The sequence below is a fragment of the Panthera onca genome, chromosome D3 (assembly GCF_046562875.1).
Source record: "Panthera onca isolate mPanOnc1 chromosome D3, mPanOnc1 haplotype 2, whole genome shotgun sequence".
Classification (NCBI taxonomy): Eukaryota; Metazoa; Chordata; class Mammalia; order Carnivora; family Felidae; genus Panthera; species Panthera onca.
Window position 1 is genome coordinate 381,006 of NC_138350.1, and position 16,260 is coordinate 397,265.

General features: G+C 53.2%; 1 protein-coding gene across 5 annotated transcripts in view; it reads left to right on the forward strand.

The window, feature by feature from the left end:
- The window catches only part of GOLGA3 (golgin A3), a 43,969-nt gene continuing 27,709 nt past the window's right edge, over positions 1–16,260 (forward strand). The window contains exons 1-6 of one of the 5 annotated variants that reach the window (XM_060612016.3): positions 1–328; positions 5,918–6,206; positions 9,062–9,340; positions 11,919–12,031; positions 15,084–15,745; positions 16,126–16,237. In XM_060612016.3, the coding sequence (XP_060467999.2) occupies positions 6,098–6,206; positions 9,062–9,340; positions 11,919–12,031; positions 15,084–15,745; positions 16,126–16,237 (1,275 nt within the window). In that variant the 5' untranslated portion in view covers positions 1–328; positions 5,918–6,097. The other 4 variants (XM_060612018.3, XM_060612020.3, XM_060612017.3 and 1 more) reach the window with 4 other exon arrangements.

Below are 16,260 nucleotides of genomic sequence, written 5' to 3' on the forward strand. Positions count from 1 at the left end.
AAGTTCGTTTGTCTAGCTTCCGGTCGGAGGTTGTCTTGCAAATCCCGAACGTGTGTTTCCACAAGGGAGACAGCCCCAAACTCACTTTCTGAAACCTGCCTCGCGTCGGTTGTGAGTGGGCTCGAGTCCGACGCTGCGGTCGGGGCAGCCCGGCCCGAGGGCAGCTGTTGGCAAGTACGGGACGGTGTGTCTTCCGGAACGGAGGCGGCGGGCACAGGCTGTTTCCGGAGGGTCCTAGCCCGTCGCTGCGCCGCGCCCCGCCCCTCGCGCGGCCACGTCTCCGTCGGAGCAGCCCGGCTGGCGGCCGCCTAGGCTTCCGCAGCGCCGGGTGAGGGTCGCGGGGAGGCGCCCGGCCCGGGAGCCCGGCCCGGGAAGGGCGCAGGAGCGCCGGGGGGGCCGCGGCACGGTCGGGCGGAGGCCAGGCGGCGGGCGAGGGGTGACGGGGCCCGGGCGGCCGCGGAGGGTGACCGCGGCTCCACCTGGAGCGGCTCCGCCCCGCGTTGGTCCTGCAACTCACCGTTGGTAGCCTCGGGGCCTGGAAGCCGGCCTGTGCGGCTGTTAGCGGTACTGGCTTCGGAGATGGGCGCACAGCAAGCCGTTCGGAAGCGCTGTCTGCGCGTAACGGGGCGAGATCTAGTGGAGCTACCCACAGCTGCCCAGCAGCTGCACCAGAGTGTCAGCCTCTGGCCTTTTGCAGTTCTGCCAGGATGACAGACGTGACACGGGGTCGGGACATTCGTGCGGAGTTGGGTTTAGAGTCCGCGTAGCTGCTTGCCTCTCCTTCCGCCTCGATTCCATTTAGCTTCTGGGTGCCTAGAGGGGCTTCGCCCTTGCAGTGAGATTTCCTAGAGGAGCCGGGCCAGGCACGGTCACTAGTGTGGAGCAGGTGAACAGCTCGGCCTCATCCAACAGATAGTTGCTGAGTGTGAGTCGTGTGACAGGCACTGTTGATTGTAGGTTCCGGGACACGTGGGTGGAGTTGTGCGGGGTCCCTGCCCTCCCTGAACTCACATTCTAGTGGAGCGACGGGGACAGTAAATGAAGAAGTAGTATGGGGTGCTGCTTGGCGTGGGTCTGTGGGAAGGCCCGTGGGGAGTGGTGACTTTTGGGCCAAGGCCTCTATGACCAGCAGCCAGTCAGGGAAAACCGTGGGATGAGAGTGTTTCAGGCAGAGTGAGCAGCAGTGTGATGACCCTGAGGGACGACGAGTGACTTTGGTGAAGAAGTAGTGTGTCAAGGGCGTAACGAAAGAGGAGGAAAGTGGCGGGGTCGAGGATGCGGTGTAGGGAGGAGCCGGATGGTACGCGGCTTCCTAGTTCATGGTAAGAGGTTTGGGTTCTTGACAGTGTGATTGAAAACTACTGAGACCTAGTGAAGCATGTACAGGTGACTCATGCGTTTGATTTTTTTTTTTATTGTTCCTTTACTATTGCCAGCATAACGCTTTCCTGGAGAAGTAGCTTTCAGTTAACATACCTCGAATGGCAAGAAAAGAAAAGAAAACTCATCTGACATTACTCAGATTCAAAAGTAGCTTTTTTTTCTTTTCTTTTTCTTTTTCTTTCTTTTTTTTTTTTTTTGGCCAGTTGCCTTTAGCGGTGTGCATTCTGCTAAGTGTGAGAATATCTTCTAATTGACTTTACTATCAATTTTGACGAGCAACAACTGAAGGGAAAATAACACATAACAGCTACCATTTATTGAGGGCATGGGACAGACCCTGTGCCTTGTTGCACTTAATCCTGGCAAAACTTTGTATTCTGTTTCTCATCATGTTCCTGATGAGGAAACTGGCTAAGAGTGGTTATGAAACATGCCCATGACCTTACTGCCGGGGGTGGAGGAGTCAGGACTGATGCGGGAGCCTACGCTTTACGTGGCATTGCTGTACAGGGACAGAGGCCTGCCGGCTTTTCACTTTGTGTGTCAGTCCCTGTTTACTTGTGTACTTGTGGTTACTAGCGTGGCCTCAACTAGATGCTGTCTTCTTAAGGAAATCCTGTTTTATGTTTGGCCTTGCTGTTTGTTTCCAATTGCCAGTAGAAACAAATAAGGTGGGGTAGATGGAGCTGTTCGCGTGTATATCGCAATCGTGGGAAGTTGAAGTCCTATATGTGCCTGAGACGATTTTCTTGGCATGAAGTCCTTTGATGCAGATGGCGTGAATTTAGAGTTATGAGCATTTTGTGAAGTTGTGATAACTGTCTCTTCCCTCCAGGAAACACAGCAGAATGCAGGTAGTCAAAAATGGTAATGTGATAAAACTGATATTAAAAAAAATTTTTTTTTAATCACGAATTGGGGGGCACCTGGGTGGCTCAGTCGGTTAAGCATCCAGCTCTTAAAATGTATGTGTATGTATGTATGTGAAAAAAAATTTTTAATGTTTATTTTTTAATGCTTTTTTATTTATTTTTTGAAGGAGAGAGAGAGAGAGAGAGAGAGACAGAGCTTGAGCGGGGGAGGAGCAGAGAGAGAAGGAGACAGAATCCGAAGCAGGCTCCAGGCTCTGAGCTGTCAGGACAGAGCCCGATGCGAGGCTCAAACTCAACAAACCGTGAGATTAGACCTGAGCCTAAGTCAGACGCTTAACCAACTGAGCCACCCAGGCGCCCCCCTATATATATATTTTAAGGTTTGTTTATTTTTGAGAGGGAGACAGAGAGCAAGCAGGGAAGGGGCAGAGAGAGAGGGAGACACAGAATCCAAAGCAGACTCCAGGCTCTGAGCTGTCGGCACAGAGCCTGACATGGAGCTCGAGGTCACCACCCTTGAGATAATGACCTGAGCTGAAGTAGCATCCGACTGCTGATCTCAGCTTAGGTCTTGACCCTGAGGTCATGCGTTTGATCCCCATGTTGGGCTCCACACTGGGCATGAAGCCTACTTAAAAAAAAAATCACGAATTGGAATTCATGTTCCTAATAACCGCTTCCTTGGGATGTGCCCCTAGAAGTCTGACCCTTCTCTCTGCCCTGTTTTTGTGAGCACTGAGGTAGTGAGACCCTGACCGACTGAGTCCTGCTAAGTAAAGTATACTGGAGCCTGAGGACAGACACAGAATGCCAGCTTATTACCTACAGGGAGATGTCACTTCAGCGGAGGCTGCTCTGGGCCTTCAGTGAGTTGTGCTGTCCGGCTCCAGGAGGAGCTGCGTGTGCATGGGAGCCATGTTTATGAGTTGCCAGAACGTGTCACAGTCCCAGGGTCTCATGCTGTGGAGGGCTGCGTCGTCCACCTCTGGAGCGGCGTAGGACCTCTTGGGACTCAGCAGGGTTTTTGTTTAGCAAGAAGTTCACATAAAGGGCATTAAGTGAGTGGAGTACGTGATGGCACTGGGCTCAGACAGCCTGGCGCGTTCGTCTCCGCGTTTGCTTCATCAGTGGAACGAGCATCTCAGCAGACCTCCTCTTGCCCGGGTCCGGCATCGTCACGGCCTCAGGCCATTCTCCTCAGCAGCTGCTGGGCTGCCCCTGTGCCTTCCCTGCTCTGCCGGGCCGTGTTGTGTGTCCAGCAGATGAGGGAAGTCCGGCTAGCTGCCTGCTTGGGTTCTCACCCAGGGGACATTGCTTATCTGGGGTGTGGCCACTACCTGCTGCTCTCCCAGGGGCATTCTTTGTCTCACTGGAACGGTAGCTTCCGAGGGGTTTTAGTTGGAATAGTCAGAGTTGTTCTGTATTTGAAGAGGCAGTGTTGATGCTCAGGATGCAAACACTGTATTGTTCTGGAACCACTAGCTTGGTTGCTAAGGGGTGGAACTTGGCAGGGCCAAAGATTGAAGTTACTAGCCTGTGTCGAGCGTCACTCAGAGTGGGGGATGTTCGAGGGGGAAGGGCCGACTGGGAGCGGTCGTTTCTGCTTCCGGGGCTCTTGCTGCGTGGAGGAGATGCACACACGCCCTTCTGCAGTGAGCTTGCACACGGGGTGTCTTGGTGGCAGAAGGGAGTGGGCCAGGCACTTTACCTGAGGCCCCGCAGGACTTCGGAGCAATGTCTAATGGTGGATGTGGAAGGGCCCTTGGGCATTTGCCTGGTGGTCAAGGGGACGGGGCCCCCACGTCAGAGGGGCCAGCTTCTGCCTGAGCAGCACTCACCTGTCATTGTTGCCCTTGCAGGCACCATGGGGCGGGGGCAAAGACATTGCAGAGCAAAATGCAAACGTTTTCTTCTGTTAAGGAACTTGCAAAGAGGGCCAGCACATACAGCGTGCCCTGCGCGGTGACCTCTGACCCCACGTTCCACTGTATGTGTTGGTACCCATTCTTGAAGCGGCGAGCCTGTGATGAAGGGGACGGCCTGGCTGGCCTTTTGCTGACGTGCCTCGCCTTGCTTCGTGGGCGTCTTACCTAAGGATCAGCTGTCTGCAGTAGCCAGGGGAAGGCCTGGTGGACAGTATTTGCCATGGAGCCAGGACCCTGTGGAACAGTGATTTTTGGAGGGGCCTGTAGGATGTGCAGGGACAGGTGTGGAGCCTCCAAGAGCTCGTGTGTCTATCCCCCCGCCCTGGGAGGTCTTTGAGGGTGAAAGAGGGTACTGATTACTGCAGAGACAAAAACAGCATTGAGAACTCATTGCAGACAGGATCATCGGCCAGCCTCAGTAGCTCCCTTCATTTCTGTGATCCGGAATTTGGTTCAGTCTTCAAATATGTGCACAAACGAGCCACGGAGCCACACTGGCAGCCAGCGCTTTTCAGTTAGCTGGTTGGTACGCATTCTATCAGTGGTCCTTTCTAGTACAACCCTCGTGCTGGTTCTACGCGTGGCGCTAGACTGACCTTTTCATCTTCTTACCGCGCGATTACTCAGCCATAGCATCTTTGGCCTGTAGGTGCCAGACGGCAGAGTGGAACGTGTCGTTCTTAGAGCTGCTAGCCAGACACTCGTGGGTTTACACGGGGGATGCTGCCGTCACTAGTCACTCGACGCCTGGGTGTGCCAGGCTGTGTCGACCACCAGTGAGTGGGTGCCTCTTCCTGGGGGACGGCAGGAGAGGACTGTGGCAAGAGAGGCACACCTGCCTTCTGCTGTCGAGTCAGCACCAGCCCCTCCATGTGTGGGCCACTGCTCAGGCTCTTGTCTGAGATGTCTGTGTGGGATTTGGAAGCTGGAGAGGGAAGTCACGTCACTTTTTGTCCTGAAACTTGTGAGACTCAGAACAGTATGTAGGATGACGTGAAACTTACCATGTAGGGAGTAAATGCCAGCATCTCTGCAGAATGGATAGTGGCTCACACCTTCCCTGCTGACGAGGAACAGGTTACGAATATCCTCAGTACACTTCAAAAATGGTAACCAGTTGCCAAACCTGGGGCAAAGTTTTGCCCCCTTGAACTTAGCCTAGCAGGTTGAGCTAAAAGCTAATCCTGACAGAAATGAAGGACGAAACTGATCACCTGCCCCGAGATGCCTTCTCTGGACCCCGATTCCACGTCCTCATGTCTCTGTGCTTCCCCTGACACAGCCTAGGGTTGCCACGTTCCGTGAACTCCGCCACCATGCCAGGCCTGGGAGGGGAGCTTGCCCCGTGAGTGCTCGGGCCCACGGGTCCAGGGCAGAAGTCACTGGCCACGCGTGGCTATTTAACTCAGATTTCTTAAATTTAAACAAGTAGCTTAATTCCTCAGCCTCCCAAGGCCTGTCCCTGCGAGGGGCTACACGTGGGGCTCAGGTCCGGTTACAGAGTGGCTCTGCCCTGGCGCCAGCTGGTTCCCTTCGGGAATGGGCCCCGGTGTGGTGGGTCAGCACTTTACCCTCAAACCTAGCATATTGTAGGTACTCAGGAGTTATCTGTTGAATGAATAAACCTGTTTATTACATGGATGTGAATCGGGAGCCAAATGGTAGTCTTGCAATTGTTACTTCAGATCTGACAAATGAGGTTTCATGATGCCTTCTTTCTCTTTTCCCTCCTGTCAGGTATCATGATGTTATTGGGTTTGATTTCAAGCCACTTATGAGACTGGACGTCTTCCCAAAATGGACGGCCTAGTGCGGGTCTTCCCAGGAGCCCCGGGCTGCTGCTAATGGCCGAGACCGAACCCGCCCGCAGCCCGCTTGCAGCCCCCGAGTATCGGTCCAGCCTGTGCCGTCCTGACCATGGACAGAGTGCCGGCCGGATCCAGCAGTGGCACCCCAGCTCACCCCGAGGCCCTCCCAGAGCCCCCAGGGTCACCGGTGCCACCTGACCAGTGGGCTGACGCCCCGTGTAAGTCGCCGGTTACTCTGTGCTGCTGACGCTTTGCCTTTAGACAGGAGGCGGCGGATCACCTTGCATTTTGGAACAAGACTGTGGTGCTTCAGACCGTAATGAACTTTTCGTCCAGAGTTTGTTTTTACTGATCCTGTGAGCGCTTTTTCTTAGTTGATGCCAACTTTAAATCACGTGCCGGGCGTGTCAGACCGAGAGCTGCCCCGCTCTCTGCTCCGGCAGACGCGCCAGCACCGGTCTCCGTAAGGGTTCTGTGGTGGTACCTGCCTGGCATCTACCTTTAGGATACACAAACGGTGCGGGAGTGCTCCAAGGTTATTGGATCACATTGGCAGGTTAGCTAATGGGTTCTTCATTCATCAGAAGTACAGGGTGAATAATTTACTCGGTTGTGAGGCCCCTTCCTGTTTAGGGGGGTCAGTGCAATGTGTCAGTGCAAAGTTGTAGGTATTGATGTACTCATTCGCTAGGAGAAATTGCATTTTCCTCTTGCAAAATGATGTTCGGGCACCCGCTCCTTCAACAGCAGGCAAGGCTGCTAACAGCAGGGGCCCGAGACCAAGGATCCAACGGTGGGACAGACAGGGAGCCGGCTCTTAGATCCGTCACTGAGACAGTGAACCCTCGAGCAGGGCCTTGTTCGATCTCGTTTCACTTTCTTCTCGTGTAAGTGGAAGATTACTGGTGCCTGCACCCTTGGGTGGTCACGAGGGCTGAAAGAAATGGTACACAGGTCCTCAGACACAGTAGGAAGTGCTAGTGGCCCTTGTTTGTTATTGTTTCATCATCTTTGTTATCTATCTGCAGTTTGGCTTGTGTTTGGGAACAATGGTCTTTTTTTGGCCTTTTAGATTTTTCTTTTTTAATGTTCGTTTATTTTTGAGAGAAAGAGAACATGGGAGAGGGGCAGAGAGGGGGCACGGAGGATCCAAAGTGGGCTCTGCACTGACAGCAGAGAGCCCAACAAGGGGCTTGAACTCACAAACCAAAAGATTGTGACCTGAGCTGAAGTCGGACGCTTAACCGACTGAACCCTCCAGGCGCCCCTCTGTTAGGTTTTTTTAAAAGTGTTGGGGCGCCTGGGTGGCTCAGTCGGTTAAGCGTCCGACTTCAGCTCAGGTCACGATCTCACGGTCTGTGAGTTCGAGCCCCGCGTCGGGCTCTGGGCTGATGGCTCAGAGCCTGGAGCCTGCTTCCGATTCTGTGTCTCCCTCTCTTTCTGCCCCTCCCCCGTTCATGCTCTGTCTCTCTCTGTCTCAAAAATAAATAAACATTAAAAAAAAATTAAAAAAAAAAAATAAAAGTGCAATATAATGCTTAAAAAACTACTTTGTCATATAAACAGGAAGATGTAGAGACTCTTCCAGGTCTGTAAGCTCCTCAGAATGATAATCTAGTATCTGAAATGCAGGCTCCCCTTCCCCCTCACCCAGCATGGACCCAAAGGGTTGTTTGAGTAAGAATTGAGGTCAGGTCAGGATTGTGGTCCGGTCTCCTCACTGTTGCTTTGAGCCTGTGGTGCCCCATTTGTATTCTGTTTTTCCTCTTGGGGAGGCATGACAGTGAGTAGCTGTATTGGTTGGGCCTCACATTTCAAGTATCAGAAACCCATTTTGAATTTGCTTGGGTAAAGGGGAGTTCCCTGGATTCATACTGGGTACATCGTGGGATCCAAGTGATGTGGATCCCCATAGGAGGCTGAGGCCTTGCTGCACTTAGGTACCTTTGGAACCACACCCAGAGACCCCTGGATCCTCCTTCCCTCCCTCCAGGCGCCATCTTGGTTCTTGACTGCCGACTGGCTCCCCCACCAGGGTGAGGGGGCAAGGAAGGTAAAAATCATTTAATTGTGAGAAGTCTTTTTTTTTTTTTTCCTTTTGACAAGGAAATAGATTTTAGTTAGTGTATGACAAATCCACATGTAATAATGTTAGCGGTGAAACTGAGCTTGCTATGTGCATGTATGGTCATCACTGGTTAAACTTGGGTGTTTATCTAACAACTGTCGATCAAACAGTAGCACAGTCTCTTTGTCCTCAGATTCTGACTCTGTGCTCAGCTTTGCCATAAGTGTTCTGATCAGTTAATCTACGTCTTTACCTTAGATTTCTCGTTTTGGAGGATACGCTTATGCTTTGAAATGACTTTGGAATTATTCCTTTGTAAATGTGAGGCATGACTAATCAGCCCTGTGTCACCGGTGTCTGTTAGAACCATTATCAGCTGTGTTTTCAGCATTTATTTTCCTTTGCTGTTTTTTAAAAGCAGACTTCCATAAGATTTCTCATTGGTCTTGTTTAAAAAATTTTTTTTCAAGTTTATTTATTTATTTGGAGAAAGAGAGAGAGAGAGAGAGAGAGAGAGAGAGAAAGAAAGAGAAAACGAGTGGGGAGGGGAGGGGCAGAGAAAGAGGGGGAGACACAGAATCCGAAGCAGGCTCCAGGCTCCGAGCTGTCAGCACAGAGCCCGACACGGGGCTCAAACCCACAAACCATGAGATCATAACCTGAGCCAAAGTCAGATGGTTAACCGACTGAGCCACCCAGGTGTCCCTCATTGTTTAAATGAGAAGGAAGATTACTACTTAAATTCCACAAGCACTGGGCGGAGGGTGAGGGTGGTCCACGGATGAGGGTGTCTGGCCCTGGCAGGCGAGCAGCTGTCCGATCCCCACACCCACGTGAGGAGAGCCCGGCCTGCTCTGCCGCCAGAGTGAACAGTCTCCTAGGACGTTGGAGATGGCTCATGCTCGCACGTCTGGAGTCTCTTCTGTCCCGTCTTCTCTGCATGTCTGAAATGCAGCTGCCTCTCGTGGTTGACACTGTGATGGCTCAGCACACTCTCTCTTGCAGGTGCCAGTGTCGAGGCCCATAGAGCCGCAGATGGAGGGCGAGGCCTGGATGGACCTGGCAAGGGGGACACCTGTCAGAACGGGCCGACGCCACTCTTCCCAGACCCTGCATCGCCTCTTGGTCCCGCCACGAGCCCACTGGGTCCCGAGGCCTCTGCAGGTGTGGCTGATTTCCATGACAACCTAAGGAAGTCTCAGGGGACTGGTGCTGAGGGCAGTGTTAGAAAAGAAGCTTTGCAGTCCCTCAGACTCAGTCTTCCTATGCAAGAAACACAACTGTGTAAGCATCCGTTCCCGCCGGCTCCTCCCTGCCCTCCCCTTCCTCCTGCGGCGCCCCCGTCGCTCCCCACCCTCCAGACACGCTCACTGCTCGTCCCTCTGTCTTCACCGGTCTGTCGCTGTGGTGGGTTGTGCGTGTTGCGTGCAGCTCCATTTTGGAGAGAAGCGGCGTTCCCTCGTGGTCACGCTGAGGGTGCGGCTCAGGGTCTGGGCTCGAGGGACTGTGCACGGCATGTCTTATGCTGGACGGTGAGCAGACAGTGGGGAGTTAAACTTCAAAATCTTTCTTCTATGAATCATTTTAATGAGCGCTTACCCCTGGGGACCCAGGGGCAAACAGGTCACAAACTGGCAGACTGTGAACCCTAGAAACGTCCAGGCCTCTTTCCAACACGTTTTTCCTCCACAGACATACATAATTTTACATAAAGGGATCGTACCACACACGCTGTTTTTCCTCTCCTTCCCCTTCAGTACCTCGTTCCCTCCCCTCCAAGTAAGCCACATTCTCACATGACCCTTCACGGGCCTCTAAACAGCCAGGTTTCGGGTGTTTTTGGTCGTTTTTTACAAAGGGAGTCAATTGTAGCATCCTGTGTTTTCCGTAGTGCTATGTGGAGGTCACCCCAGGTTGTCTGATGCGACTCCATGTTCTTGCTTTTGAGGCTGGTCGGGGCCCCGTGCGTGGCCGGGTGGGTCTCCACTTCTGTTCATTGGCCGGAACCCCTGGCGCTGGCAAGAGCGCCCTGGCGCCCGTGGGCACGGTGTCGCCGCTGTAGTTTCTGTAGGCTCTGTCCCAGGAGTGCAATTCCTGGTCAGAGGTGGGGGCGTCTTTACCTCCGTCATGCAGAGGCCTGTGGCCGCTGAGATGTGACCGTGAGATGACGTGGCCCCCCCTGCACGCACAGGCCCTACTGTCACTCTCGCCACCGGCTGGGCGGCTGTGCCCGGAGGCGCTGTGCTCCTTATGCTTCCCTGATCACTCGGGCACTCTTCACCTGCTGGCCATTGGGTCGTTTCTCTGAATTGTCTGCTGATTTGTTTAGCCCATTTTTCTTTTGGATTGTTTGCCCTTTTCTCCACAGACGTTATTCTGCTAGGGCTGCAGCGTCTTTATACAAATTCTGTACATTTAGGGCAGGCGCCTGGCTGACTCAGTCTGCAAAGTGTGCAACTCTTGATCTTGGGATTGTGAGTTCCAGCCCCACGTTGGGCATAGAGCTTACTTAAAATAAATTTTAACTGTCAACACTAAAGTCCAGAGATGCCATATAAAAGTGTGGATTCTTGACCGTAGGGATTTGTGAGCCCTAATGCCAGGTGCTCACTTGGTGAGTGTGTACCCGACCCTCAGTCTGCTGACTTGGGGGCTCCCTGCTTGAGGCCATAGACACCTAGGGTTTTCCCACATGGACCCCTGAGCCTTGTGAAAACTACTAGATCTTTTCGGTGATAAGCACACACATTAGTGGTAACTCGGTGAGTTCCTAGCGATGCTCTTGGCCTGTGCTCAGGTCTGAGGGATTATGTAAGACAACGGCTGCTGATCTCAGAATCCACATCTGAAGATGATGCGGTCTATAAAGTGGTTAAATTGTGACATTTTCCTGCTCTCAGCGCAGCAGCCGACCCTGCCTGTGTGCGTGGCGGCGTGCTGTGTACACGTCTACACGTCTGCTGTGTGTGAAAGAACCCTGGGGCCATTGTGCCTTTTGCTTTCTATTCAGCCCTTTTATTACCCAAAATACAGATTGGGGTTTTGAGATATTTTAAAATCTGTTGTTGGCCCCAAAAGTTGTCATTTCCCCTTCTGTCCTCGAGCATGGCCCCTGCCCTGGAGCCGCCTCTGTCAGGAAACTGAGGTAACCAGCCCCAGGCCTCGCGGGGACACCTGCGTGGCCTTCACTTTCAGGTGAATCCCGAATGCGTCCCTGTGACAGTGCTTTTCCCTAGTGAGTAACCTCCGAGCACTGCTTGTATGAGAACCTTCTGATTTTGCAAAGCTGTACTGTAACGTGACTCACTGTAGGGATTTAGACAAGCTGTGGGTCAGATTGTGTCCCTAGATGGAACCATGTGAAGAAGGCATGTCTGGTGACCGTGGCCACATGCCAGGGTGGCTCACGTCCCCCGTCCCTGGGCCCCGCTCCGTCGGCACTGCTCTCTGTGTGCGCCTATGTTTAGTCACAAGCGTGGTCGGAGCCAAGTGGGAGCTGAGGGTCCCTGAACCTCAGAACATCGGCTCTGGCACTGACTTCAGATTTACTTCTCTTGTTACTACAAGTCCACGGGTGACCTGTGTCCGTTTTCCCAGCTGGACACCTCTAGGGAACTGTGAGCACAGACCCTGTGCTCGACCGGTGAGTCTTTGACCGGGCACGTCTGGTCTGTGGTCGGTGTCCGAAGCTCACGATTGTCTCCATCTGGAAATAGCTCTTTCAAACTGGACGGCTGTGTGTTGTTTGGAGCTAAATCATATTTAATTGGTAGTTGAATGGGAAGAGCCAAGCCACTGTTCTGGTTTGTCCTCTGTGCCCTCGTGCGTCACGAGTCACTAAGTGGTCGTTCCTCCACGGCAGGTTCAACAGAGGCTTCCCTGCCCCTGGAGAAGGAGGAGCAGGTCCGGCTTCAGGCTCGGAGACGGCTCGAAGAACAGCTCAAACAGTACCGGGTGAAGCGCCAGCAGGAAAGAGTGAGTCTCCTTGTGTGTGTGTGTGTGAGAGCATGAGCGGGGGAGGAGCAGAGGGAGACAGAGAATCCTAAGTAGGCTCTGTGCCCAGCACAGAACCTGACGCGGGGCTCTATCCCACGACCCTGGGATCATCCACACTCCCCTTCTCAAGGGCCTGTCCACACTCTATCTTCTAGAGGCCTGTGTGGTTTCATGCAACATTAGGTGATTAATATGTCAGGAGTTCAGTGTAGGATTCTAAATGTGAAATTTAGCATCACTCTTTGTCTTAAAAAATTATATAATATACACATAACACGGGTGGTTTAAAAGTTTTGGTTTTTTTTTTTTGACACACACACACACACACACACACACACACACACACACACACACACACGAGTGAAGGGGGCGGGGCAGAGAGGGAGAGAGAGACTCCCAAGCAGGCTCCAGGCTCTGAGCTGTCAGCACAGAGCCCAACATGCGGTTTGAGCCACAAACTGTGAGATCATGACCTGAGCCGAAACCAAGGATCAGATGGCTGAACCGGCTGAGCCACCCAGGTGCCTCATAACTGGTGGTTTAAATGGAAGGATACTTTTGGGGGCTTCTGGCTGGCTCAGTCAGAAGAGCATGTGATTCTTGATCTCAGGGTCATGAGTTTGAGTCCCGTGTTGGGTGTAGAGATTACTTAAATAAATAATAACTTTACATGGAAGGATACTTTCTTAGCCCTCAGTAACATACCCGCTCTCAAAGTGATGGAAACAGGCATTGTGTCTGTCACACGTTGGTCTGACCAAGTTATGATCCCTGCTTGCTCAGAAGCGAGGAAGGCAGGGTGGCTGCAAGATGCTGGGGCAGGGCCAGCTGGGGCAGAATGCAGCCTGGGGAGGCGCGGTCCGGTGTGAGGACCGGAGTCTCAGTCCGTCCCCACGGCCTGGCGCCACACGGCTGTCACCGAAGCTTAGAGCTGAACGTCTGGCTGCACTGGGGTCCGCGGCTGCCTGTGTGAGTGCAGAGGCCCGTGTGTGCGGCGTGTGACGTGCTCACGACCAGTCAGCACCACCTGTCTGCGTATCCATGACTGCAGGAGAGGTGTTTTGAGGTTGGTTCAGACTGGGAGAATCTGCCAGACCTCATCGTGGGTTATGGGGGTAGGTCCACGTGAAGGGGCCTAGGATCATCTCAGTAGCTGCTGAAAAGGTGTTTGTGAAAAGTCAAAATACGCAAAACAAGTGAACAAAAACTACTGAAGGAGAAACAGAAGGGTATTTCTTTAGGAATATTTCGTTTACGTGAGGAGCGTAGTTCAGACGTCATCCTCACGTGGCGTAGATGATGAGAAGCTCTCCATGCTGCCTTCCTCCCTGTGTCCTGAGTGCAGAGTGGGGGCCGCCTCACCCTATGCAGTAGTCTACCCGCATTTCCTTAACCAACCTCGTGGTCAGCATTCCGGTTATTGCTACATTTTTGAAATTGCAAACAATGCCGCAGTGAACGTTTTGCGTCTTGGTTATATTCTTGTGGGCAAATCGTTGACTTTCACATTATCGGGAGAAAGCTTTATGTATTTGTTAGTTGGATATTCAGTGTGCTCTGGCTAGGCTGGACTGGTTTATACCCCCGTTAGCAGGGATGAGACTGTGAGTGTTGGCCATCCTTGGCAACGTTAAAACAACAAACACTGAGCTTTTGTCCTCCGACAGGTGAAAACAACAGTACCTCCTGTCGGGGAGCACCTTTTACGTGTTAGTTGTTTGCGTGTTTGTGTCAGTCTTTGTTCATTTTTCTTTTTTTTTTTTTTTAAAGTTCATTTATTTTTGAGAGAGTGAGAAAGCATGGGTGGGGGAGGGGCAGAGAGAGAGGAGTGAGAGAGAATCCCAAGCAGGCTCCACATTGCCAGCACAGGGCCCGACACGGGCTCGAGCCCACGAGCTGTGAGATTAAGACCTGAGCGGAGGTTGTATGCTTAACCGACTGAACCGCCAGGCGCCCCGTCTTTTTTAGCTATTTTTGCTCACTAGTTGGTATTCTTCTCGTCACATCCCAGGATCATTTTGAGATGGTTCCCTTTCTCCTCCTTGACCCCCTGCCCTGTTGGGATAGCACTGACTTTGTGGAGTAAACCTAGGATTGGCTACGTCTCTAAGAGAAAGTCATTTTGAAATAGCATCAAGGAACACTATCTTCTGTCATCCTTTGTCTCATTCAAAGCCGTTAGGGAAGTTCTAGCTGAAGTAATAATGTAAGAAAAAGAAATAAGAGATATAAATATTGAAAAAGAGGAGAAATGTTATTTGCAGGTATTGATAATGCCTTGGAAAACTCTAGAGAATCAAGTGAAAAAAATTATAATATATTAAAATATTATAAAATAAGGGCACCTGGGTGGTTCAGTAGGTTGAGCATCTGACTTCGGCTCAGGTCATGATCTCACAGTTGGTGAGTTCGAGCCCCGTGTCGGGATCTGTGCTGACAGCGTGTGCTTTCTCTCTCTCTCTCTCTCTCTCTCTCTCTCCCCCCCCCCCTTCTCAAAAATAAAATAAACCTTAAAATGTATTTTAAATTATTAAAATAATGAGGGTTCAGAAAATCGTCAGTTGAAAATACAAGTATAAAAAATCGACAGTTAGCCTAATACGGCTAGTTATAAAATTAGTGGGAAAAGCGAATATTTACGGCAACAGCATGATGAAATACCTAAGAATTACATTGAAACGGCAATGGTTTGGAGTCTCAAGCGGTCCGGCGCGAGCAGGCGTGCATACCTGGAAGCGCGGCTCCTCAGCCCCTGAGTGATCGTACGTCTCAGGTGGCTGTGACCCAGCAGGGCCGCTTTGGACGTGGACGTGGTTGAGCCTGTCGAGAAGAGTGCGTGCGCGGGGCTGACGGGACAGCTTTGTGAGGCCCTGCCTGCCGGACACGTGGGAATGCCGTGCGGTCCTGGTCGTGCGGGGCGTGTGCCCGGGGCTGGCGCGGGGAGGGTGGCCGGTGCAGCCTTTCGGGCCGCGAGGTTTGAACGCTGCCGTCACTCGTAGACGTGATTTCTGTACTTTGGTTTCCTCCCCAGTGCAGTCAGCCTGCGGCCAGAGCACGACTGTCCAGCACGCTCGACCCGGAGCTCATGCTGAACCCGGAGGCCCTGCCCCGTGCCAGCCCGGTGGCTCTGACAAAGGAGTACTCCTTCCTGCGCACCAGTGTCCCCCGAGGGCCGAAGGTGGGCAGCCTGGGGCTCCTGGCGCATCCCAAGGGGAAAAGAAGTTCCAAACCAAGCAAAATCCGGTCTCTGGCCGATTACAAAACCGAAGACGACTCCAGTGCCGGGAGCTGTGGTGGGAACGCTCCGGCCGCAGACGCTGCCGGGGGCGCCCTGAAGCAGAGCCGGAGCAGCGTGACGTCAGTAGTGTCCGAGGTCAGCCCGTGTCCTGAGGCCGAGGACCACCTGGAGAACGCGTCCCTGACGGGCGACAACACGTCCGAGGCTGACGGGAACGAGAGCGACAGTTCCTCCCTCAGCAGCGTGTCTACCCGTGGGACGCGCGGGCTTCTGGTGGACCCCGTGGGCACTCGCGACGCTTCCTATGTGGTCAACGGCCGGGAGATCGCCGCCGCCGCCCTGGGCCAGTTCCCCTCCATCACGGATGTCCTCCAGGCCGCGGCGGCCGAGCACCAGGACCAGGGACGGGAGGTCAACGGGGAGACGCGGAGCCGGACAGACAGCATCTGCAGCAGGTGGGTGCTCCCTCCACCGCCAGAGCCGACCGGCGGTGCTGGGTTTCTCCTCGTCACGTCCTGAGTGTGTAACGTCTCTGTATACACAACTCTGTCGTTCCGTAAGACGCGGGAGCAGGTCAGGAACCGCGTCCAGTGTTGAGGGATGCTGTTTCCAGTACTTACGTAGACTCGTGTCTAAAGCTGCACGGATACTTCCCTGGGCTGACCAGCTCCCCAGAGGGTTTCTTGGGAGCGTTTGTAAGAGCGTCAGTGGTCCACTGAAACCTGCCAACTGTATTTATCATGTGGCGGGGACTGGAGCGGCGGTGTGGGGAGCCCAGAGACTCTGGATGCGTGAGGAGAGCTGGCGCCTGATGCTCTGTGCCTTTGTCCCCCAGCGTGTCCCTGGAAAGCTCCGCCGCGGAGAGCCACGACGCGGTGCTGCAGGCCCTGAAAGACAAGATGAGACTCGAGGGTCAGCTGGAGGCGTTGTCTTTAGAGGCCAGTCAGGTAACGGACGCTGGAGGCCGGCA